This window comes from Puma concolor, chromosome B1, assembly GCF_028749965.1.
Source record: "Puma concolor isolate L17-30 chromosome B1, mPumCon1.1.hap2, whole genome shotgun sequence".
NCBI classification, from domain to species: domain Eukaryota; kingdom Metazoa; phylum Chordata; class Mammalia; order Carnivora; family Felidae; genus Puma; species Puma concolor.
In genome coordinates this window covers 43348609-43374387 of record NC_141670.1, presented here as the reverse complement: position 1 = coordinate 43374387, position 25779 = coordinate 43348609, and the positions used below count along the sequence as shown (strand labels likewise).

Here is a 25779-nt window from a genome sequence, read left to right as displayed (position 1 = left end):
GGGAACTAGTGAATTCCATGAGCCCAGGATCATTGCCACACTTCTTTTTCTCTGAAGTTAGTTCCTTGATCAGAAGAAATGCTGAGTAGAAAACATAATGACAGGTAAGGCATTCTATAATTCCATGGAGGATAGTTTTGGCAGAAGCACTGCATGTAGGGAAAGCAAATCAAAATCCATAGCAAGACTCTATTCCAATAAAGAAAAACGTTGTCCCTTCCATGATGGAAGTGGTCCAATGTAATCAGCCTGTCACTATGTTTTCTATCTGGCTGATCATCCTAGAAAATGGTGCTACACCTGAATTGACCTGTGCTGCTGGCAGATTAGGCACTCAGCAGTGATTGTAACCTTGTAGGGCTTGGTGAATGGAAGTTCATGTTTTGAGCCAAATCATAACCTCCATCTCTGTTACCATGACCACTTTGTTCATGAGCCCTTTCAGAAAGAATAGGTGTGATTAGAGAAATAGGCTGACTAGTATCCACAGAATGAGTCGTCCTCTCTGTCTGATTATTAAAACTATTAACTTCTCTGCTGAGTTACCCATTTAGTTAAAAACCACTTGGGACACAACTATCTTCACTTTCTTTGCCTTTTCAGAGAAGTATATCTATAAAAGTTTTCCCCAAATTTCTCTGTCACCAATTTCTCACTTCTCTTTCTTTCAAGTGTTTGACCATCCAACTAACCCTTTGGCTACAGCCCATGAATCAGTATTCAATTACATGTCTTGGTGTTACTCCTTCCAAGAAAAGTTCACAACTAAGTACACTACCTGAAGTTATTTCCTCTTGGGAGGGTTTCCTTTTACTGCTGTCTTCAGGAATGTCCAAGAGAAAGACTGTAGTGTTTTAGCTCTCCATTTTCTAGTGGTTCTTGCATACTGTGCAGAATCATCTGTAAACTAGGTCCAAGTCTTCTCTTTCTTCAGCTAATGGTGAATAAACCTCATAAGGCCATAAGTATAAGCTTGGAGGGAGAGACAAGGTAGTGTGGCAATAGAGGGGACCATGAGCATTTAAGCCACTTATTTATGTAACTTACCTCTGCCTTCAGGGCCTGCTTGGGCCTGATCATGTTATTAGTATTTACATTTGATGATGGAGTGCTGTTGTGCATGATTAATTTCATGGCTTGGTGGGTCAGAAAACACTCAGTTCATGATAGGAAGCTGAGGTTGTATGGTAAGTCGGTGGCCCATGGTCAGAAATTCAATCTCTACAAAGACCCAGCAGCAGGCCAAGAGCTGTTTCTGAAAAAGAAAGTAGTTATCTATAGGTTATGGCAGGGATTTCCTCCAAAATCCTAAAGACCTGCATTATGATATGCATCTGTGGAGCCTGTGAAAGTCTCCAAAGAGCATCCCTACCTGCAACTGACACTTCAACCATCATGGAATATGTTGGATCATATGGCCCAAGTGGTAAAGCAGCTTGATTTGAAGCCTGTACCTGTTGCAGAACCTTCTCTTATTTTGGGCCCCACACAAAATTCAAACAAAATAATTTTTTTTGGAAAGCCCAACAATACATGGGAATTAATACAATACATGGAATCCAATGAAAATGAAAACATGATAATCAAAAACCTTTGGGATGCAACAAAGGCAGTCATAAGAGGGATGTATATAGCAATCCAGGTCTTCCTTGAGAAGGAAGAAAAGTCTCAAATACACAACCTAACTTTACACCTAAAGGAGCTGCAAATAAAGCCCAAAACCAGCAGAAAGAGGGAAATAATAAAGACTAAAGCAGAAATGATACCAAAATTTAAAAAAATCAGTAGAACATCTCAATGAAACTAGGAGCTAGTTCTTTGCTAGAATTTACATAATTGAGGGGTGCCTCGGTTAAGCATCTGACTCTTGAATTCAGTTCAGGTCATGATCTCTTGGCTCAGGAGATGATGGTGCAATGCCTGTTTAAGATTCTCTCCTCTCTCTCTCTCTGCCCCTCCACTGCTCTCTCTCTATCTCTCTCTCAAAATAAGTAAATACACTGAAAAAATAATTTACATAATAAGCTCCTAGCCAGACTTAACAGAAAAGCAAAAGGACTCAAGTGAATAAAATCAAGAATGAGAGAGATCACAACCAACAAAGGAATGCAATTATAAGAGAATATTTTGACAAACTATATGTCAACAAATAAGGCAATTTGGAAGAAATGGATAGATTCCTAGAAACATATAAACTACTAAAACTGAAATAGGAAGAAATAGAAAATTGGAACAGATCCACAAGCAGCAAAGAAATTGAAACACTAATCAGAAATCTCCCAACAAACAAAAGTCCAGGGTAGGATGGCTTTCCAGGGAAAATCTACCACATATTTAAAGAAGAAATGGGGCGCCTGGGTGGCGCAGTCGGTTAGGCGTCCGACTTCAGCCAGGTCACGATCTCGCGGTCCGTGAGTTCGAGCCCCGCGTCAGGCTCTGGGCTGATGGCTCAGAGCCTGGAGCCTGTTTCCCATTCTGTGTCTCCCTCTCTCTCTGCCCCTCCCCTGTTCATGCTCTGTCTCTCTCTATCCCAAAAATAAATAAACGTTGAAAAAAAAATTTTAAAGAAGAATTAATATATATTCTTTTGAAACTGTTCCAAAAAAATACAAATGGGAGGAAAAGTTGCAATCTCAATCTATGAGGCCAGAATTATCTTAATTTGAAAACCAGACAAATCTCCCACTAAAGGAGAATTTTAGGCCAATTTCTCTGATGAACACGAATGCAAAAATTCTCAACAAGATATTAGCAAATTGAGGGGGGCCAAGATGGCAGAGAAGCATGCAAGTTTTTTGTGTCTCTCATTCCTGAAATGCAGCTAGATCAAACCAAACCATTTTGCACACCTAGAAAATTGATCTGAGGATAAACATGACAATCTGCATAACTTGAACCACAGAACTCAGCAGCTTCATGGTGTGGAGAGGTAAACTGGGGGAGAGAGAAGCCATGGAGGGTAAGGAGCTGTTTTTGCTTGTGGGGAGAGGGTGGAGACAGTGGACAGAGTACAGGAAAAGTACTCTCCACAAAAGCAGGTGGAGAGAAAGAGAAAGAGTGGAAACACCCATAAGGGACTTAATAAGAAAGGCAGAAAGGGGAAAGGGGAAGGAGAGGGTTTGGATAACCTTAAGACTGTATGAACAGGAGAGTGCATATTCTGAAACTCTGTAGCTCGGTCCCTGGCAGAGCTCTGGTGGGAAGGGCAAATCCCCAGGATCAGACAGCGAAATCTGAGGTGTCTGAGAGGACATATGGTAGAGGCTGTGCAGCCTCCCCCCAGGCAAAGGTCCCAGCAGACCCTGGAGGACAGCCATGTTTGCTGATGTTGGAATAAGGACATTAAGGGGTGGTGAATCCTGGTGCCAGATGTATGTTTGATTTACCATAATCCCTGAAAGGCTGCTGCTACATGATCATGCAAACTTTTTCAGGGGCAGGCTGGCACCCAGCTGCAGTCTCTGGACATCTTTAGCAGCAAGATGATCTGAACGTTCCCAGGGGTAGGCAGGCCAGGCACCTGGCCATTGCTCAGCAAACCCTCCCCCAGAGGGTCTGAGTGGGTCAAAGCTGCAGGGCCCTCAGTGATGGGTTTGGTAACACAGCCGTCTCTGAGATAAAACTCAGGAGGGAGTTGCTGCCTGGTGGGCTGACGGTTTGGTCGCAGACAGTGTAGAAGTGGGGAGTGGACTGAAGTGGGAGACAAAGGAGGGATGTTTGGTTGCCGGTGGGCAAGAGCACGGAGTTCTGATACTAGAGACTGGGTAGCTGGGTGATGCCATTTTCACCTCTCTGTGCATGCGCATGCATGTGTACACCTGCCACAAAGATCCACACAGGACACTAAGCAGCACTAGTGAAGAATGGAGCTGTTACGCCAAGCCCCACCAAGTCCAACTGTGCCAACAGCGCTCTAGAGGAACAAACATCACAAGTCTCTCTGCCTGCTTAGTTTACAGACTATGAAGTGTTTCATAGTTTGACTTGTAGGGGAAACTGGAAGTAATTTTAATTGTATTCCATTCTGTTCACTGGGCCATCTATTCATTTTTTTGTGTGTGTTTTTCTTATTTGTGAGTACAGAATATGATTTATTTTCTTTTTCTATAAAAAACATTTTTCTTTAACTTTTTCCACTATAATTTTGAAATTTTTGTAAATGTTTTTTTCTGTTTTACTTTCATCATTTCATTATATTCTATTTTATTGTATTCTTATTTTAAATTTTGAAACGCTTTCTTTCTTTTTTTCTTTTTTTTTTCTTTCCCTTTTTTCTCAATTCTATCAAGCTTCTTTCAACAATCAGACGAAAACACACCTAGGATCTAACATCCTTTATTTGATTTTTTTGTGTGTTGTTTTTAATTTATCTTTTGCCATACCTAGAAATTTATTATAATTTTATTATTTTTGAATGTTTGACATTGAACATAAAAATGTAAAGCCTCCAAATAATACTGAAGTTTTTTTAAAGGGTGGTTTGCCATTCTCTCTGCCTGGTGATAATAGTTTTAGGCATTTACTTACTCAACAAGGCCCAGATTACCTCTTATGTTCTTGAGTCTCTAGAATATTCAACTGAATGCCTGCTTATCAAACCTCTCATCTCCAAACCTTTCTGTTTTATGAGAATTCTAAAAGCTTTATTCTAGCTTTCAGTATACTTTCTTTGAGGTGTCCTAACCCATGTGGCAAAGTAATTGACAAATATCCTGAGACAAAAAGCACCTGCATTCTTGTCCCTGTTACTTTTCTGTACCCCATGCCCAATAGTGGTCTACTGCAGAGGAAACCTTGAATTTTCACATCCTACCAATGCCTGGAATCTACAGATGCTGAGATTAAAGCACCCAAAGAACTCAGCTAAAATGTGTCATTATCCCCTCTCCAATATTTTCAGCACCTAGTTATCATTGTTCAGCAACTCTAGATTGCATTCAAGCACAGGATATTTGCTTTTTTTCTGTTTTTTTTTCTAGTTTTCTCACCCAGAAGAAGCAGAAGTTCCCATCACCAAATGATGTATAAATTTGATTCAATGTCCATACAGTCTCAGCAGATAGTTTTATTAACATGAAAATTTAGGTAGCCAAGTATAACTAAGTCACTCATTTAAGATGATAGTGAATTTGGAGGACTTAAATTGCCAGACACCAACATTTATGTTACCGAGAGAGTATTATATTTCAATAGTAAACAAATAAGCCAACAGACTGTATATAATGTGTATAATATATATAAGTTGGTTAATGAGACCATTGATAAAATACAGCATTGGGCAAAAAAGTTTTTTTTCCATCAACATGGGTCAATTGGCTATCCATATGGAAAGAAAAAATTCCTAGTATCCTGGTATTTGTTTTATGGTATTTAGAATAGTAAATTCAGATGAATCAATATAATAATGTTATAGGCTATAAAATAGTGTGAATGTAAAATACAAAATAATTAATCTTATAGAAGATAACAAGAGAATGTATTATGGCTTTGGGATAGACAGTTTCTTGAGTGTGCTACAATAACCTGAAACAAAATTTCAAATAAAATTGTAATTTTGGAATATATTCTATTCATCCAAAGATGCTGTTGAGACAATGATAAAGCAAGTCACAGATTAGGAACATTTGCAACACATAAAAACTCACAATGTTTCATATGCAGTATGTATAAAGAAAAACTAAATGCTACTAAGAACGATTTAGGCAATCCAGTTGGGAAATGGGCCTGAAATGGAAGAGAAACTTTAAAAAGATGATATCCTGACTTTGGGTTACAGTTGTGGTGAAGTAATTTTCTATGAGACTGATCATCCCAGAAATAATAATTATAACCTCTGGATATCTATCTATCTATCTATCTATCTATCATCTATCTATCTACCTATCTAGTCAACACAAAAATAAAAAACCCATATATTAATTTAATGAATGTGTAAAAAGCTTTTGATAAATTTATAAACTGTTTAGAATTTTAAAAATAAATAGAAGGAAACCCACTTAATCTGATGATGGGCCTCTACAAAGTTGGATAAACTATCATATTTAATGGTGAAAATTTGAAAGACTATTGAGACTAGAAATGAGTTAAAAATACCTGCTATAGACACTTCTTATTAGCATCATATAAAAGATCAAAGGTAGTACATTAAACCCAGAGATAGAAATTCAAAGGCATAAAGATTAGAACAAAATAATGATTTAATTATTTGCAAAATTTATGAATTTCCATATAAAAAATCTGAATCTACAGATACATTTTTAGAAATCATTAAATAAATAAGTGAATTTAGGTAGGTTGTTGGATATAAGATTTTATCAGTTTGTTTTTGATGCATAACAAACCAGCCCAAAATTTAACAGCTTAAAATAAATACCTATTTGTTGAAGATAATTGGAATGGGTCGGGGCAAACATGGTGGAGAAGTAGGGGGATCCATACCTCCTGCATCTTTCAAACAAAGAAGTGCTGAAGCCAAAGGACTTTGAACCCCAGGGTCTGGGAGGAAAAGAGACTGAATCTACCAGGAAGAAAATGGGAAAACCAGAGAAAAGATGGGGCTACTCCAAGGAACAAATCAAAGCACACCTGGTGGAGGGTCAAAAATATCACTACGAGTAGGGTAATAAAATAACCAAAGCCACAACAACAGAGAGCAAGTAACAATCTCCAAAAAAAAAAAAAAAAACCCCAAAAAACAAAAACAAAAACAACAAACAAACAAAAAAACAAACAAACAAAACATCTCCTGAGGGGCCAGGATCTGACCCCCCTTTAATATAGCAGTGCTTGCAGGTGCAGAGCACACACCAAGCTTTTAAAATGCAAAAGGGACAGAAAACTAGCCAAAATGATGAAACAGAAGAATTCTCCTTAAAAGAAATTCCAGACAGTAGCAACAGCTAACGACTTAATCAAAACCGACTTAAGCAATATAACTGAACAAGAATTTAGAATAATAGTTATAAAATTAATTGCTGGGCTTGAAAAAAGCATAGAGGACAGCAGAGAATCCATTGCTACAGAGATCAAGGGAGTAAAAAATAGTCAGGATGAATCAAAAAATGCTATAAATGAGGTACAAAATAAAATGGAGATGGCCACAGTGGGGATTGAAGAGGCAGAGGGGAGAATAGGTGAATTAGAAGATAATTCACCACCTTTTGGTGGTAATGATGTGTCATGTATGTCTTGATTTTTTAAAATTCCAGTGTAGTTGATATAGAGTGTTATATTAATTTCAGTTTACAGTACAGTGATTCAATAATTCCATATATTACTCAGTGCTCATAAAAATCAGTGTACTCTTAATCCTCTTCACCTATTTCACCCATCGTACCACTCACCTCCCCTCTGGTAACCATCTGTTTGTTCTCTATAGTTGAATCTGTTTTGGTTTGTCTCTCCAATATTTTTTCTTTCCTTTGTTTATGTTGTTTCTTAAATTCCAAATGGCTGAAATCATAAAGTATTTGTCTTTCTCTTCCTGGCTTAGTTTGCTTAGCATTATACTCTCTAGATCCATATTTTTTCAAATAGCAAGATTTCATTCTTTTTATGACTGAATAATATTCCATTCTATATCTATACCTATATCTATATACCATCTATCTCTATATGTATATATCTATATCTATATCTGTATCTATATCTAATCTAATGACATGTTCTTTATTCATCCATCAAAGACACTGGAGTTGCTTCCATAATTTGGCTATTGTCAATAATGCTGCAATAAACATAAGGGTGCATATATACCTTTGAATTACTGTTTTCACTTTCTTTGGATAAATACCCAGTAGTGTAACTACTGGATCATAGAATAGTTTTATTATTAATTTTTTTGGGAATCACTATATCGTCTTCCACAGTGACTGCACCAGTTTGCATTCCCACCAAAGTTCAAGAGGGTTCCCTTTTATTCACATCCTCACCAACAGGTTTTTCTTGTTTGTTTTTTTTTTAATTTTTAATTTTTATTTTTTTGCCATTATTACAGGTGTGAGGTTATATTTCATTGTAGTTTTGATTTGTATTTCCCTGATGATGAGTGATGTTGAGCATCTTTTCATGTGTCTGTTGGCCATCTGAATCTTTTTAGAGAAATGTCCACAGCTTATGCCCATTTTTAATTGGATTATTTGTTTTTTGTGTGTTGAATTGTATAATTCCTTTACATATTTTGGATACTAACCCTTTATCAGATATGCCATTTGCAAATGTCTTCTCCTGTTTAGTAGGTTGCCTTCTAGTTTTGTTGATTGTTTCTTTTGCTGTGCAGAAGCTTTTTATTTTGATGTAGTCCCAATAGTTTATTTTTGCTTTTGTAGCCCTTATCTCAGGAGACATATCTAGAAAGATGTTGTTAAAAATGATGTTAGAGAACTGGAAGTCCTAGCAGCAGCAATCAGATAAGAAAAAGGAATAAAAGGCATCCAAATTGGTAAGGAAGAAGTAAAACTTCCACTATTTGCAGATGATATGATACTGTATAGAGATAATCTTAAAACCTCTACCAAAAGACCTACCAAAACAAAAAAAGAAATTTAGAAATGTCATAGTATACAAAATCAATGTACAGAAATCAGCTGCACTTCTATACACTAATAATAATGCAGCAGAAAGAAAAATTAAGAAAGCAATCCCATTTATAATTGTACCAAGAATAATAAAATATGCAGGAATAAACTTAAAAAGGTGAAATACCTATACTCTGAAAACTATGAAACATTGATGAAAAATTGAAGTTGACACAAATGGAAAGACATTTCATGCTAATGGATCGAAAGAACAAATATTGTTAAAATGTCTATACTATCTATTCAAAGCAATCTACACATTTAATGCCATCTGTATCAAAATACCAATAGCATTTTTTACAGAAGTATAACAAATAATCCTAAAATTTCAACGGAACCACAAAAGTCTCTGAATAGCCAAAGCAATCTTGAAAGCAAGAGCAAAGCTGGAGGCATTATAACCCAGATTTCAAGATACACTAGAAAGTGGTAGCAATTAAAACAGTATGGTACTGGTATAGGAATAGACACAGATCAATGAAACAGAATGGGAAGCCCAGAAATAAAGCCCCCACGTTCATGGTCAATCTTTTACAAAGGAGGCAAGAATATGCAATGGTGACAAGAGAGTCTCTTCAACTAACAGTGTCAGGAGAACTGGACAGCTGTGTGCAAAACAATGAAACTAAACCACTTTCTTACATCATACACAAAACTAAAGTCAAAATGTATTAAAGACCTAGATGTGAGGCCTGAAACCATAAAAATCCTAGAATAAAGCACAGCAGTAATTTCTCTGATATTGGCTATAAGAACATCATTGATTTTAATACGTATATTGATCTATTGTGGGATGCTGATAGTTGGGGAGATTATGCATGCATATGGACAGAGCTACTTGGAAAATCTCTATTTTCCATTTGATTTCGCTGTGAACCTAAACTGCTGTAAAAATAAAGTCAATTAAAATGTTTTTACAATATTTAAATTTTGTCAGCTGGGTATTTTTTTTTTTTTTCATGTTAAACCTGATTAATTCAAATCTTAAATTCTATTGGTTTAACTGTTAGGAAAACTAATATCACTTTAAGTGTAAAACTACAAAATTATATGCTCAATTGAATTAATTTATAAAATTTAATTTCTTTATAAAAAGAGATCTGTAATATGTACTTGTGAACAAAAGTAGCTATATTCTTTATTTCCTGCTTCCAAGTTTTGTCTGAAGATAATAAAAATTAGTTGCTTTAGTTCAAGGTAGCAATGAATAACGATGAGATTATATGAGCATAATGGTTAAAATATGAAACAAAAATGATATTAAAGTATACTTGTGATTTGAATACATACATTTGGAGCTCAAATAATAAAATCATGGCCTGAATAAAGTTAAATTTATAATTTTATAATTTTGGGGTTTTTTTTTGGTTTTTGTTTTTGGTTTAATTCTTATTTTTAAAATTTTATTTCCAGTATAGTTAACATACAGTGTTATATTAGTTTCATAGTGGTTTAACAATTCCATATATTACTCAAGTGCTCATCAAGATAAGTGCACTCTTAATCCTCTTTACCCGTTTTACCCATGCCCCCTACCCACCTCCCTTTAGGGAACTATCAATTCATTTTCTATATTTAAGTCTGGTTTTTGGTTTATCTATGTTTCTCCTTGTACAAGTGTTTTCTAATCACTTGTAACTATGTCTCAAAGCGAACTATATATATATTATGTATATATATTATTTTGTATACGTGTGTGTATGTATATATATAATATATATATTTACATATATGTACATATATACGTATTGAGTTTATATATATAAAATATATGTATATACGTATATGTATATATAAACTCAATACAAATATAAATATAATTTTTTATTTTTTAAAAGTTTGAGGGGGGAGGGGGAGGGGCAGAGCAAGATGTAGAGAGGGAATCTTAAGCAGACCTGGGGCTCAATGTCCTGAACCATGACCATGACCTGATCAAGTGTCAGATGGTTGACTGAGTCACCCAGGCACCCTGATGTAAATTCTTAATCTTTGTAAGTATACGTGATTTTTTCATTTTTGCCTGATGTATTCTATTTTATCCTATCATATTCCACTGTATAATATGCTATCTAAAACTCTCTGATATTCAGATTATTGTCAATTAATGGGCTCTAGACTTCTGGTTTAAAAAAATAGAGCAAAAAGAAAAACCTTTTAAAATGTCATATTTTATGAAAATGTAAAATAATTATTGATATACCTGACACCCCATTTTAACAGGCATTTAATGATCATAACTAGTCCAGTATCAGATGACATTATGATAATTTTGACGATATTAATTAGAAAAATAGTTGTTCATGAAGGTTCTCTAAAACTATTAAAAGAATTGGGAAAAAAAAATCTGTAGAAACTTTGTCCAAATAAACAAACTAGATTCTTAAGACAAAATTAATAAATTAAATCAAAATTACAACCAAAATAATAACTGTCAATGAATTTAATATCCTCATTAAGAGACAAGGATCCTTTAACTTAAATTATATATACATATATATATATATATATATATATATATATATATTAGACACAATCCAATTGATTAGAAGAGTCTACCTAAATGAAAGTTTTATATATTATAGGAAATAACTGGAAATATATGTGCAAAGCAAATTTCAAAAGTAGATTTAATTATCCTTGGATCAATTATGAGGTGTCCATACATGACTTCTACTCTGGCCATTATAAATTTAACTGACTCAAACCCAATACAAATTATAAAACAGCACAAAATAGTTGAAAACTATGTAAAATATTGCAATAAATATAAACAGTCCACATTGTATATTTTTAAGTTAGAACTTATATTTCTGCAATTTTATTTAAAAATCAAGACTTTCTGACACAAATCTAGCTTTTATATAATAGATATGCTTAAAGCTGAATTATCAAGCCAGTCATTTGAGATTAAATTTCAAAAATGGAATATTATATATATATATATATATATATACATATATATATATTTTACAATGGACTATGCTAGTCTTTAGCACAGGAATTAAAACAAATTTCCATAGAAATTTGAAAACACTTCTTTATACAGTTTCTGGAAAATTTTAAACAGCATAAAAAATGTTATCTGTCAAAACATACCTGGGAAGGTATTTTGGTTCAGTGACTTAGTGAGGGTAAATGGACATTTTTATATTTTTATTTTTGTGTTTCAAAAACTTTAATTTTTAATTTTTTTTATTAGAGAGAGAGAGAAAGGAAGTGGAGGATAGGGGCAGAGGGGGAGAGAGAGAGAATCCCAAGCATGCTGCACACTCAGGGCAGAGCCCAATATGGGGCTCGATCCCACTACCCTGGTATCATGACCTGAGTAGAAATCAAGTCAGACACTCAGTGGACTGAGCCATACAGGCACCCCCTGTTTTTCCAAAAAATGTAATTTCCTACTAAAGGGATCCTTTATGTTAACATAAAAAGACATTAAACAGTAACCTTAATCCATATGAGCAAATATCAAGCATCAGTAATGTAATTATACAGGTAAACATAAAAGATAGTGTAAATGTTGGTAACCTTTTTCTCCTATTTGATTTAAAAGACAATTAGATAAAGGAATACTTATAAATCTATAGTGATGGGCACACAATGTATAATGATGTAATTTGTGACAATAACATAATGTGGTGGAAACAGAACTACACAGTAGCTAAGTTTATATACTACTAAAATTAATATAGTATTAGTTCAAAATAGATTGTTATAAATTAAGACATTAATTATAATCCTGAAGCCAATAACTAAGTAGATAACTCAAAAATATATAATAAAAGAAATAACAAATGAAAATGGTAACTCAATGGAAGCAATAATGGAGGAAAAGTAAAACAAAAATGACATGATGTAGAAAACTAATAGTGATATGGCATATGTAAATCTTTATCAGTAATCACATAACTAAATGTATTAAATGTTCCTTGACCCATTTTATATTTCCCTTTTCTTGCCTTATGACAATATTTTTTTTTGAGAGAGAGAGAGAGAGAGAACAAACATGCATGTGTGCATAAGTGAAGGAAGGGAAGGAGAGGGAGAGAATCTTAAGAAGGCTCCACACCAACTTTGAAGCCCAGGCTGCTCAGTCTCATGACCTGAGCCAAAATCAAGAGTCTGTTGCTTAACCCACTGAGTCACCCAGGTGCCCCAACTTATGACAATATCTTAACAAGGAATGAAGGCATACTTAACACATTCCCAACCTCAAGGATAAAGATTTTAATCCCGCAGAATTGAGTATGACATTTAGAAATGTGTTCTATAATGTTATGATCCCAATATTAATAATGAATGCTCTTTTTTTTCTTTCGAAAAGTTTATTTGAATTCTATCCTGATATTGGTATTGCTGTACCAGCTTTTGATATTTTCATTTTTTTAATTCTTAATTTTTGGTCCATTGTATTCTTTTTGATGAAAAGAGTAATTTTTTTCTATAAGTAGTATTTTTTATGCTCATATAAAATGTAGATATTCATTCTGATAAATTCATGGTTGTATTTTTGAAAGTGAAAAATCTAATTTACAGTGAATGACTGGTGTAAAGATGTCCCTATATGTTTTGTATTCTATGGTGATTTTTTTCTCCCCTTTTTTTAGTGGTATAAAATACACATAACAAAGTATACAGTTTAGTGGCATTAGTACATTTTTATTGTGCAACCATCAGCACCATCAATCTCCAGAACTTTTCATCTTGCAAAAATAAACTTTATACCTATTAAATAATAATTCCTCACTGGTATTTTCTTCCATCCCCTGGTAACCACTATGCTGCTGCTTATTTCTATGAATTTGACTACTCCAAGTATCTCAAATAAAGTGGAGTCATATAATACTGGTCTTTTTCTGACTGGCTTATTTCACGTAGCATAATGTCCTCAAGTTCATCCATGTTGTTGTATATTGCAGAATTTCCTTTTGTACGTACATACCATATTTTGCTTATCCATTCATCTGTCAGTGGCCTCTGGGTTGCTTCTGCCTTTTAGCTATTGTGAATAATGCTACAATGAATGTTGGTGTACAAATATCTCCTTGAGACCATGCTTTCAATTCGTTTGTCTATATACCCAAAAGTGGAACTGCTGCAACATAGGGTAATTATACTTTTAATTACTGAGTATTTCACACAGTGGCTGCATCACTTCACATTCCCACCAACAGTACACAAAAGTTCCAATTTCTCCACATCCATTTCTCAACACCTATTTTTTTTTGCAAAGTAACCTTCCTAATGAGTGTAGGGTGATATTTTATGATGGGTTTTGATTTGCCCTCTCTGAATAATTACTGGTGTTGAGTAACTTCTTTCAACTCCATTGGCCATTTGTTTTTTTGTTGTTTTGTTGTAGTGCTTCTCTATGTATTATGGATATTAATTCGTAATCAGATGTATGATTTGCAAACATATATGATTTCCACATATTTTCTCCCATTGTGTAGGTTGCCTTGTTACTCTATAGTGCCTTTTGATGCACAAAAGTTTTTAATTTTCATGAAGCCCAATTTGTTTGCTTTTGTTACCTGTGCCTTTGATGTTATATCCAAGAAATCATTGCCAAATTCAACATTGTGAAGCTTTGCCCTGTGTTTTCTTAGAAGACATTTATATCTTTTTTAATGTTTAACTCTTTGATCATTTTGAATTAATTTTTGTATGTGGTGTTAGGCAAGGGTATAATTCCATTCGTTTGCATATGGATACTTATTTATCCAGCACCGTATGTTGAAAAGATTGTTCTTCATGAGTTCTGACAGCCAGCGGAACTTAACATCTGGAATGTTAAAAGTCAACAGCTCTGCTCTCGGAGAGTGGGGAGGGCTAGAGGATGCTGGGAGGGGGAGTTGTTGAGCCCCGAAGGACAGAGCTCATCCGGGGAACAAAGGCGCTAGCAAGTGCCATTTCCCTCTCCCATCCCCCAGCTGAAATGCCAAAGGGAACCAGTTCCAGTCACTGAAATTGCTTGCACCATGCAAATGCCTAACACTGTGCTTGTGTGATTGTTTTTATCTTATCTAACTTAAGATCCATCCCTCCAACCGGCCTGCCTCCCTCCCAGTGCTATTTAAGCCTGCCCCTCCCGCCCCTGTGAACCTTGGGGATCCACCCCATCTAATACACCCTTGGCCAGATCCCATCAAAGCAGAACCACAAGCCTGGCAGTGTGCAAGCAGCCCAGACAGGGTCCACACCACTCCACAGTGAGTCCTGCCCCTGGGAGAGGGAAAGATAAGGTACACACCAGTCTGACTGTGGCCCCAGTAGTGGGTTGGGGGCAGGCATCTGGTCTGACTGCTGCCCTGCCCACCAACACAAGTTTCTCCAGACAGCACAGAGGAAGTGCCCTGCAGTTTAGAGCTAACTCAGGGACTATCCAAAATGATGAAACGGAAGAATTCTCCTCAAAAGAAACTCCAGGAAGTAGCGACAGCTAAAGAGTTGATCAAAACTGATTTAAGCCATATAGTAGAACAAGAATTTAGAATACTAGTCATAAAATTAATCACTGGGCTTGAAAAAAGCATAGAGGACAGCAGAGAATCTATTGCTACAGAGATCAAGGGAATAAGAAATAGGCATGAGGAACTAAAAAATGCTATAAATGAGGTGCAAAATAAAATGGAGGCGGCCAGCATGGATTAAAGAGGCAGAGGAGAGAATAGGTGAATTAGAAGATAAAATTATGGAAAAAGAGGAAGCTGAGAAAAAGAGAGGTAAAAAAAATACAGGAGTATGAGGGGAGAATTAGAGAACTAAGTGATGCATCAAACAGAACAATATCTGTATCATAGGAATTCCAGAAGAAGAAGAAGAGAGAGAAAGGGGCTGAAGGTGTACTTGAACAAATCATAGCTGAGAACTTCCCTGATCTAGGGAAGGAAACAGGCATTGAAATCCAAGAGGCACAGAGAACTCCCTTCAGATGTAATTTGAATCGATCTTCTACATGACATATCATAGTGAAACAGGCAAAATACAAGGATAAAGAGAGAATTCTAAAAGTAGCTAGGGATAAATGGGCCCTATTTACAAATGTAGACACATAAGGGTAGTAGCAGACCTATCTACTGCAACATGGCAGGCCAGAAAGGAATGGCAGGAAATCTTCAATGTGATGAACAGGAAAAATATGCAACCGAGAATCCTTTATCCAGCAAGTCTGTCTGTCAGAAAAGGAGAGATAAAGGTTTTCCCAAACAAACAAAAACTGAAGGAATTCATCACCACTAAACCAGCCCTACAAGACATCCTAACGGGGACTCTGTGAGTGAAATGTTGCAAGGACCACAAAATACCAGAGACATCACTACAAGCATGAAAACTATAGATAACACAATGTCTCTAAACCCACATCTTTGAAAAATAATATGAATGTACATGCCCTAAATGCTCCAACCGAAAGACATAGGGTATCAGAATGGATAAAAAAACAAGACCCATCTATTTGCTGTCTACAAGAGACTCATTTTAGACCTGAGGACACCTTCAGATTGAAAGTGAGAGGATGGAGAACTATCTATCATGCTACTGGAAGTCAAAAGAAAGCTGGAGTAGCCATATTTATATCATACACACTAGACTTTAAATGAAAGGCTGTAACAAGAGATGAAGAAGGGCATTATATAATAATTACATGGTCTATCCATCAGGAAGAGCTAACAATAATAAATGTCTAGTACCGAATACAGGAGCCCCCAAATATATAAAACAATCCAAACATAAGCAACCTTATTGATAAGCATGTGGTAATTGCAGAGGACTTTAATACCCCCACTTACAACAATAGATAGATCATCTAGACACAGGATCAATAAAGAAACAAGAGCCCTGAATGATACATTGGATCAGATGGGCTTGACAGATATATTTAGAACTCTGCATCCCAAAGCAACAGAATATACTTTCTTCTCCAGTGCACATGGAACATTCTCCAGGATAGATCACATACTGGGTCACAAAACAGCCCTTCATCAGTGTACAAGAATTGAAATCATACCATGCATGCTTTCGGACCACAATGCTATGAAACTTGAAATCAACCACAGGAAAAAGTCTGGAAAACCTCCAAAAGCATGGAGGTTAAAGAACACCCTTCTAAAGAATGAATGGGTCAACCAGGAAATTAGAGAAGAAATTAAAAATCATATGGAAACAAACGAAAATGAAAATACAACAATCCAAACTCTTTGGGATGCAGCAAAGGCAGTCCTGAGAGGAAAATACATCGCAATCCAGGCCTATCTCAAGAAACAAGAAAAATCCCAAATAAAAAAATCTAATAGCACACCTAAAGGAAATAGTAGCAGAACACCAAAGACACCCCAAACCCAGCAGAAGAAGAGAAATAATAAAGATCAGAGCAGAAATAAAGAATATTACAAAAAAACTGTAGAGCAGATCAATGAAACCAAGAGTTGGTTTTTTGAAAAAATAAACAAAATTGATAAACCTCTAGCCAGGCTTCTCAAAAAGAAAAGGGAGATGACCCAAACAGATAAAATCATGAATAAAAAAGGATTTATTACAACCAATCCCTCAGAAATACATGGAATTATCAGGGAATACTAGAAAAAGTATATGCCAACAAACTGGACAACCTGGAAGAAATGGACAAATTCCTAAACATCCACACACTTCCAAAGAACTCAAATGGGAAGATATAGAAAATTTTAACAGACCCATAACCAGCGAAGAAATTGAATCAGTCATCAAAAATCTCCCAACAAATAAGAGTCCAGGACCAGATGGCTTCCCTGGGGAATTCTACCAGACATTTAAAGCAGAGATAATACCTATTCTTCTCAAGCTTTTCCAAAAAATAGAAAGGGAAGGAAATTTCCAGACTCATTCTATGAAGCCAGCATTACTTTGATTCCCAAGCGAGACAGAGACCCATCAAAAAAAGAGAACTACAGGCCAATATCCCTGATGAATATGGATGCAAAAATTCTCAACAAGATACTAGCAAATTGAATGCAACAGCATATAAAAAGAATTATTCACCATGATCAAGTGGGATTCATTTCTGGGCTGCAGGGCTCGTTCAATATTCACAAATCAATCAATGTGATACATCACATTAATAAAAGAACTACATGATCCTGTGAATTGATGCAGAAAAGGCCTTTGACCAAATGCAGCATCCTTTCTTAATAAAAACCCTCGAGAAAGTTGGGATAGAAGGAACATACTTAAACATCATAAAAGCCATTTATGAAAAGCCCACAGCTAATATCATCCTCAATGGGGAAAAACCGAGAGCTTTCCCCCTGAGATCAGGAACACGACAGGGATGCCCACTCTCACTTCTGTTGTTTAACATAGGGTGGAAGTTCTAGCATCAGCAATCAGACAACAAAAGGTAATCAAATCATTAAAATTGGTAAAGATGAAGTCAACCATTCACTTTTTGCAGATGACATGATATTATACCTGGAAAACCAGATAGACTCCACCAAAAGTCTGCTAGAACTGATACATGAATTCAGCAAAGTCGCAGGATACAAAATCATTGTACAGAAATCAGTTGCATTCTTATACACTAATAATGAAGCAACAGAAAGACAAATAAAGAAACTGATCCCATTCACAATTGCATCAAGAATCATAAAATACCTAGTAATAAACCCAACCAAAGGTGTAAAAGATCTTTATGCTGAAAACTGTAGAAAGCTTATGAAGGAAATTGAAGAAGATACAAAGAAATGGAAAAACATTTCATGATCATGGATTGGAAGAATAAATATTGTTAAAATGTCAATACTACCCAAAGCAATCTACACATTCACTGCAGTCCCAATCAAAATTGCACCAGCATTCTTCTCAAAGCTAGAACAAGCAATCCTAAGATTTGTATGGAACCACAAAAGATCCCGAATAGCTTAAGTAATATTCAAGAAGAAGACCAAAACAGGAGACATCACAATCCCAGACTTTAGTCTCTACTACAAAGCTGTAATCATCAAGACAGCATGGTATTGGCACAAAAACAGACACATAGACCAATGCATTAGAATAGAGACTCCAGAGTTGGACTCACAAAAGTATGGCCAACTAATCCTTGACAAAGCAGGAAAGAATATCCAATGGTACAAAAGACAGTCTCTTTACCAAATGGTGCTGGGAGAACTGGACAGCAACATGCAGAAGGATGAAACTAGACCACTTTCTTACACCATTCACCAAAATAAACTCAAAATGGATGAAGGGCCTGAAAGTGAGACAGGAAACCATCAAATCCCTAGAGGAGAAAGCAAGAAAAAACATCTTTGACCTCAACCTCACCAATTTCTTACTCAACACATCTCCAAAAGCAAGGGAATTAAAAGCAAAAATGAACTATTGGGACCTTATCAAGATAAAAAGTTTCTGCACTGCAAAGGAAACAATCAACAAAACTAAAAGGCAACTGATGGAATGGGAAAAGATATTTGTAAATGACATATCGAATAAAGGGCTAGTATCCAAAATCTGTAAAGAACTCACCGAACTCCACACCCCAAAAAATAAATAATCCAGTGAGGAAATGAGTGGACGATATGAATAGACACTTAAAAAAATTTTTTTTAATGTTTATTTACTTCTTAGAGAGAGAGAGAGACAGAGCATGAGCAGGGAAGGGGCAGAGACAGATGGAGACACAGAATTCAAAGCAGGCTCTAGGCTCAAAGCTGTTAGCACAAGCCTGATGCGGGGCTTGAACTCACTAGCCATGAGATCATGACCTGGGCTGAAGTCTGATGCTTAACAGACTGAGCCACCCAGGTGCCCCAACTAGACACTTTTCTAAACACATCCAGATGGCCAAAAGACACATGAAAAGATGCTCAAAGTCAGTCCTCATCAGGGAAATACAAATCAAAACCTCACTGAGATACCACATCACTCCAGTCGGAGTGGCTAAAATGAACAAATCAGGAGAATATAGATGCTGGAGAGGATGTGAAGAAACAGGAACCCTCTTGCACTGTTGTTGGTGGGAATGCAAACTGGTGCAGCCACTCTGGAAAACAGTATGGCGGTTCCTCAAAAAATTAAAAATAGATCTACCCTATGACCCAGCAATAGCACTGCTAGGAATTTACCCAAGGGATACAGGAGTGCTGATGCATAGGGGCACTTGAACCCCAATGTTTATAGCAGCACTTTCAACAATAGCCAAAGTATGAAAAGAGCCTAAATGTCCATCAACTGATGAAGGGATAAAGAAATTGTGGTTTATATACACAACGGAATACTACTTGGCGATGAGAAAGAATGAAATATGGCCTTTTGCAGCAATATGGATGGAACTAGAAAGGATTATGCTAAGTGAAATGTCATACAGAGAAAGACAGATACCATATGTTTTCACTCTTAAAGTGGATCCTGAGAAACTTAACAGAAGACCGTGGAGGATGGGAAGGGGGAAAAAAAGAGAGGGAGGGAGGCAAACCATAAGAGACTCTTAAAAACTGAGAATAAATTGAGGGTTGATGGGGGTGGAAGGGAGGGTGGGTGATGGGTATTGAGGAGGGCACCTGTTGGAATGAGCACTGGGTGTTGTATGGAAACCAATTTGACAATAAATTTCATATTAAAGAAAAAAAGATTGTCCTTTCCTCATTGCATGGTCTTGCCACTTTCTCAATAATTTGATCATATATGTGAGAGTTTATATCTATACTCTATTTTCATCCATTCGTCCACATGTCTGTCAATACTATTTTTTATTTTTGTGGATTTGTAAATAGTTTTGAAATCAGGAAGTGTGAGTTCTCCAACTTTTCTCATCTTTTTTCAAGATTTTTTTTGGCTATTTGGGATCCATTGAAATTCCACATGAATTTTAGGATATGTTTTCCTATTTCTCCAAAAATGTCACTTTGATTTTGATAGAAATTCCATTGAATCTGTAGACTTCTGTGGGTAGTATTTGCATCTTGTCAATCAATCCATGAACAAGGATGTCTAATCTTAACTTCTTTAAGCAATGTCTTATAGTTTTAATTAATCTTCTTTGACCTCTTTGGTTGTTTATACATAAGTATTTTATTATTTTTTATGCTATTGTAAATAGAACTGTTTTCTTTTTGGATTTGTCATTGTTATGTATATAGAAATGTAGCTGATGTGTTGGGTGTTGATTTTGTATCCTGCTGAAATTTTGCTGAGATTTTTTTTTTGCTGAAATTTATTAGGTCTAACAATTTTGGGGGGCATCTTTAGGATTTGTATGTATAAGATGGTATTATCTTTGGACAAAGAAAATTTTTCTTTGTAATTTGGATGTCTCATTTCTTTTTCTTGCCTATTCTGTCTAGAACTTCCAGTACTTTATTGAAAAGAAGTGGCAAAATGGGCATCTTTGCCTCCTTCCTGATTTTAGAGGATTTCAGTCTCTTACTTTTGAGAATGATGTTAGCTACAGGTTTTCATATGTCTTTTATTATTTTAAGGTAGTTTCCTTCTGTACCTACATATTGTTTTTGTCACAAATTGGTGTGCATTTTGTCAAATGCTTTTTTGACATGATCACGTGGTTCTTTTCCTTTATTCTGTTACTGTGGTGTGCTGCATTGATTGCTTTTGTTTACCGAACTCCATGATGCATTTCATAGCTACGTCTGCTACTAACTCTATAGGAAACAAACCAATAACATATTTTTAGTATCCTTCCTTTATCCTATTGTTTGAGAATAAAAATGTATAGTTTTCCTTCTACATTCTGGATATCATATAATGGTTTCACCATGTATCATTACTCAAGACCAAAATCTGCGTTTCAACAATGTAATACACCTGCACCTTACTGGTTATAACAGAAATATATAAAAAATAAGTTCTTTGCATTATAGCTAAGCATTAAAGACTCACAATATACTGATAGGGTAGGCATGGTTCTACTTTGCTGATTTTATAATAAGGGAACTAAAGAGAGATGTTAGCTTTATTTTGATACATAGCTACTAAGTGATGGAGATTTGGAAGCATCACTCCCTTTAACACATTTCAACTTTTTCACCAGTATTTTACACACTTCTCTGTTTCAGTGCCCTGATATCTTTTGCTAACCTTTCTAATTAATACTAAAAATTTGCATGTAAACTATCTCAGGCTTTCAACCTAAACATATAATCTGCAAAAAAAAAAAAAAAAAATAGCTGGTTTGTAGTTTACCTTTTAAACCTTATTCATTTTATATTTATTTAAAAATCATGTCACAAAATAATCATTACTCAAGTATTCCATATTTGTAAATTTGCCTACTTGCTAGGGTTTATAACCCCAAATCAATATTTATAGATCTCTCTTGGTCATTTGAATTCATGCTCAAGGTAAAAAAAAAAAAATCAGTCACACCAAGGTTCACATTTTCATCTGAAGTTGAACAGATGACACTCTGCCTTATTATTTCAGCTCTCATACAGAGACGAGCAGAGGATAAAAAAGGTAGGGAGCAGTGCACTGTACCGCAAAAAGCTCAGGTTGTGGTGCCAAATGGAGCGTGTTTGAATCTCAACTCTGGCACCTATCAAGCAGCCCCATGTGAGTCATTTTTCACTTCTGAACCTCCTTTCCTTCTTTGAAATCTAAAGAAAATAGAATCTCTCAGGATGGGTTGTTTTTAAAATTTATGATCATATATATGTAATATATACACATTTACCCTAGAAGCAATGATTCAGTGGTAGCTAATTCAGTGCAGTGAGACTTTATGAAACAGCTACCACAATAATCAAATGTATTTGTATGATCCCACTTGTATAAGAATATTTAAATTACACATTATTTTATAGCTAAAAGGTCCAGTAAAATGTACAGCCCTTTTGTGAGCCACAATTATGTTTATATACCACTTGGGAAATACTTACTAAAAATTAAATATCAAAACACTTGCTCTCATTCAATTATTGGAGCTCTTTAACAAAGTAAATATGAATACAAATAATTTTGTAAATGATTATGTATGAATTGATCTGGACTACTGATCTCATGTAGCCCAAAAAATAAAATACCCAGAAAATACAAAGAATGATTTCTTATTTGCATACATTTAAGAAACTTTGCCATCATCAGTGTTTGCCCCAGTCTTCCGTGGCACTATAATTTGTAGAAGTGATATTTCAGGATCTGCAGTAAGGAAAACACCTGTAAGCATTCCCCAGTGCCTGCCAACTTCACTGGTCCTTCACTGGTCCTGCCACTTCACATCACTCTTTGAACTTCCACGAACTCATACATACATACACACACACACACACACACACACACACACACACACACACATGCACGCAGGCACGCTCCCACCACGGAATCAGACTTTGTGCATTCCAGAAGAGGCTACCTAGAAATGGGACGCGACCCTACCACCTTCCAGAGACACTTTGGGATTTACTGACCTCCGCCCCAATAGGTGAGGAAGAGCTGCTCTGGGGACCCCACCTCCCAGAAGCTGCTCGCCCCCTCCTCCAAGTGCAGGGTCAGGCACGTGAGGACAACTGTCCCAGTCCTGTTCTGAGCCCTCCCAGCAGCAGGCCCCGCAGGATCCTGACTCTAGGCGGGCTCTGACAGGACGCAGGGCTCCCCCCACCCGGGCACAGGGTTCAGGAGCAAGCTTCTGGAGCCCGCCACGCCCACAGGCTCTGCGACAGGTGACCGTCTACGGAGCAGGTCCTACACTCACGATGGCCGGCGGAGGTCAGCCGGCCCAGGCCTGAGAGGATCAGCAGGACAGGCAGCATTGCGCGTCCTGCCGGCCCTGCCACGGTGATGGCGGTTGGCTGCGGAATGGCGGCCGCTCGCGCGCGGGGTCCTGAACTCCCTGCTGGCAGGGCGGGGGTGGGGGTGAGGTGGGGGGGGGGGGGGGCAGTGGGCTTGGGGGTCAGCGCGGGCGACGGGGAGATCGGGGAGGGGCACGTCGTTTATTCCCGCCCCGCCCCTTCTGCTGACCCGCACGCGCAGCCGCAGCCCCGGGAGCCTGCCCACTGGGCGCTGGAGGCAAGAGGCAAGCTGGCCTGGTGCCCACCTGGGCTTGGGTTTTATTTCCAGAACGAGAACCTCTGAAACGCATTTAGGGATTACGTAAGGGTCATAAAGTGAACTTTTCTCCTCTGGAAATGGACCATCTGCTGGTGAAGTGCTTGGCTGTTACCAGTAGTCCACGTCATAGTTTTCTGGCACAACGACTGAATTACTGTAGTGAAGAAAAACAAAATGGAAATTCACAATATGGTTAGTAGCAGACAGTTGTCTGTTTTAACTGTGGCTACTGCGGAGTTCTATTTTAAGTCTCAGGTCAAAACACACACGTGCAAAGGAACACAAACACAAAATAATGAAAAATCAATTCTTTTATAGATAAGTTTGTTTCTTAGAAAACTAAGAAGTCCAAATAAAACACTAAACAAATGTAAATATGTGTTTATTATTTTAGTATTGATGTACAACTTAAGCATGAGGCAAAAGAATTGCAGCTATGAAATGACCAAAAAACGAAATACATTTATTCAGTTTTGCAAACCTTTGTTCCTTAGAAAAACCTATGTTTAGGAGACTAAGTGAATGTCTAAATGCAATTGTTTTTCCCCCAATCAATATGGAGTTCACACGTTGAAAGGCAATAGAGTTAATCTGGAAAGAACTTCCATCTCACGTTTTAATATACAGGTTGGTGACTTGCCTAATTTCAGTTTCTTCTTCAAAATTTATTTTCCATTGTAGCAAAATACAGCTAACATAAAAATTTACCATCTTAACCATATTTAAAGTGTATATATAGTTTATTGCTGCAAAGCATATTCACATTGTTGTGCAAATGTTACCACCAGCAATCACCAGAACTCTGTATCTTGCAAAACGGGAACTCTATATCCATTAAACAAGTCCCTATTTCCCCCTCCCCTAAACCCTGACAATGACAATTCTCATTTCTGTCTCTAGGAGTTTGACCTCTCCAGCTACCTCACATAAGTGGCCTCATACAGTATTTTTCTGTCGTGACTGGCTTATTTTATTCAGCATAATGGCTTCATTATGTTCCTGTTGTAGCATATTACAGAAGTTCTTTCCTTTTAAAAGCTGAATAATATTCCATTGTATGTACATACCACATTTTGTGTATCTGTTTATCTGTCATGGACACTTGGGTTGCTTCCACCTTTTTGCTACTGTGAATAATGCTGCAATGAAATTGGCATACAGATATCTCTTCTGGATCCCACTCTCAATTATTTGGATATCTACTCAGCATATCAACAGAGTAAAAAGCAACCCCCCCAAAATGGGAGAAAATATTTGGAAATCATATATCTGATAGGGGATTAATATCTAGACTATACAGAGAACTCCTGAGATTCAACAACAAAAACAAACACCTGATTAAGAAATGGCCAAAGGACTTGAATAGACATTTCTTCAGGTAAGATACAGAATTGGCCTATAAGCACATGAAAAGATGCTCAACTCACTAATCATCAGGGAAATGCAAATAAAACCCACAAAGAACTACACTCACATCCCTCAGAATGGCTACTATCAAAAATGAGGAAATAAGTGTTACGGAGGATATGAAGAAATCAGACCACTTGTACATTATTGGTGAGGATGTAAAATGGCACAGCCTCTGTAAAAGTTCTTAAAAATAAAGTAGAATTACCTAATTTCATTTTCATAAGAGTTTTTACAAGACATTCTTAAATTTTCCTTTCATGAAACTTGTGCTTTTATACCTTAAAATCAATACCTGTAGACAAATTCAAATACTGAATGCTTTTCCTGTTTGTAAACATAAACACAAAAATATATATAAATGGTTTTTTAAAGAGTTTAATTCCCATACTTCTTTCTAAATATTTGTTTCAGTAGCAATTAATATAATATGTAATTCTAAAATAGACATGTCTATTTATTTTACTAAAATATTTACTTCTTAACCATGTGGTTTTGGGGGGATTGATATAAGTATATAAAATACTCGAAGGGGCGCCTGGGTGGCTCAGTCGTTTAAGCACCCAACTCTTGATTTTGACTCAAGTCACGATCTCACGGTTAGTGAGTTTGAGGCCTGCGTCCAGCTCTGTGCTGAGTGTGGAGCTTGCCTGGAATTCTCTCTTTCTCTCTCTCTCTGCCCCTTGCCTGTTAGTGCTCTCTCTCAAAATAAATAAAACATTAAAAAATACTTGAATATTTATAAATAATAATGCTTATGTAA

General features: G+C 36.4%; 1 protein-coding gene and 1 long non-coding RNA gene across 3 annotated transcripts in view; both read right to left on the bottom strand.

Annotated features, from left to right (window-relative positions):
- Nucleotides 1-22467: 22467 nt before the first annotated feature.
- Nucleotides 22468-23340, bottom strand: LOC147581601 (uncharacterized). The gene is made up of 2 exons (XR_015249712.1): nt 23208-23340; nt 22468-22700 (listed from the first exon to the last, which is right to left on the bottom strand). It is a non-coding gene; the product is annotated as an uncharacterized LOC147581601 (long non-coding RNA).
- A 240-nt stretch (nt 23341-23580) lies between these two features.
- Nucleotides 23581-25779, bottom strand: part of ADAM18 (ADAM metallopeptidase domain 18) — a 145840-nt gene continuing 143641 nt past the window's right edge. For both annotated transcript variants that reach the window (XM_086702895.1, XM_086702896.1), the window contains one exon: nt 23581-23763. In XM_086702895.1, the coding sequence (XP_086559021.1) occupies nt 23718-23763 (46 nt within the window). In that variant the 3' untranslated portion in view covers nt 23581-23717. The remainder of the gene's footprint in view (nt 23764-25779) is intronic.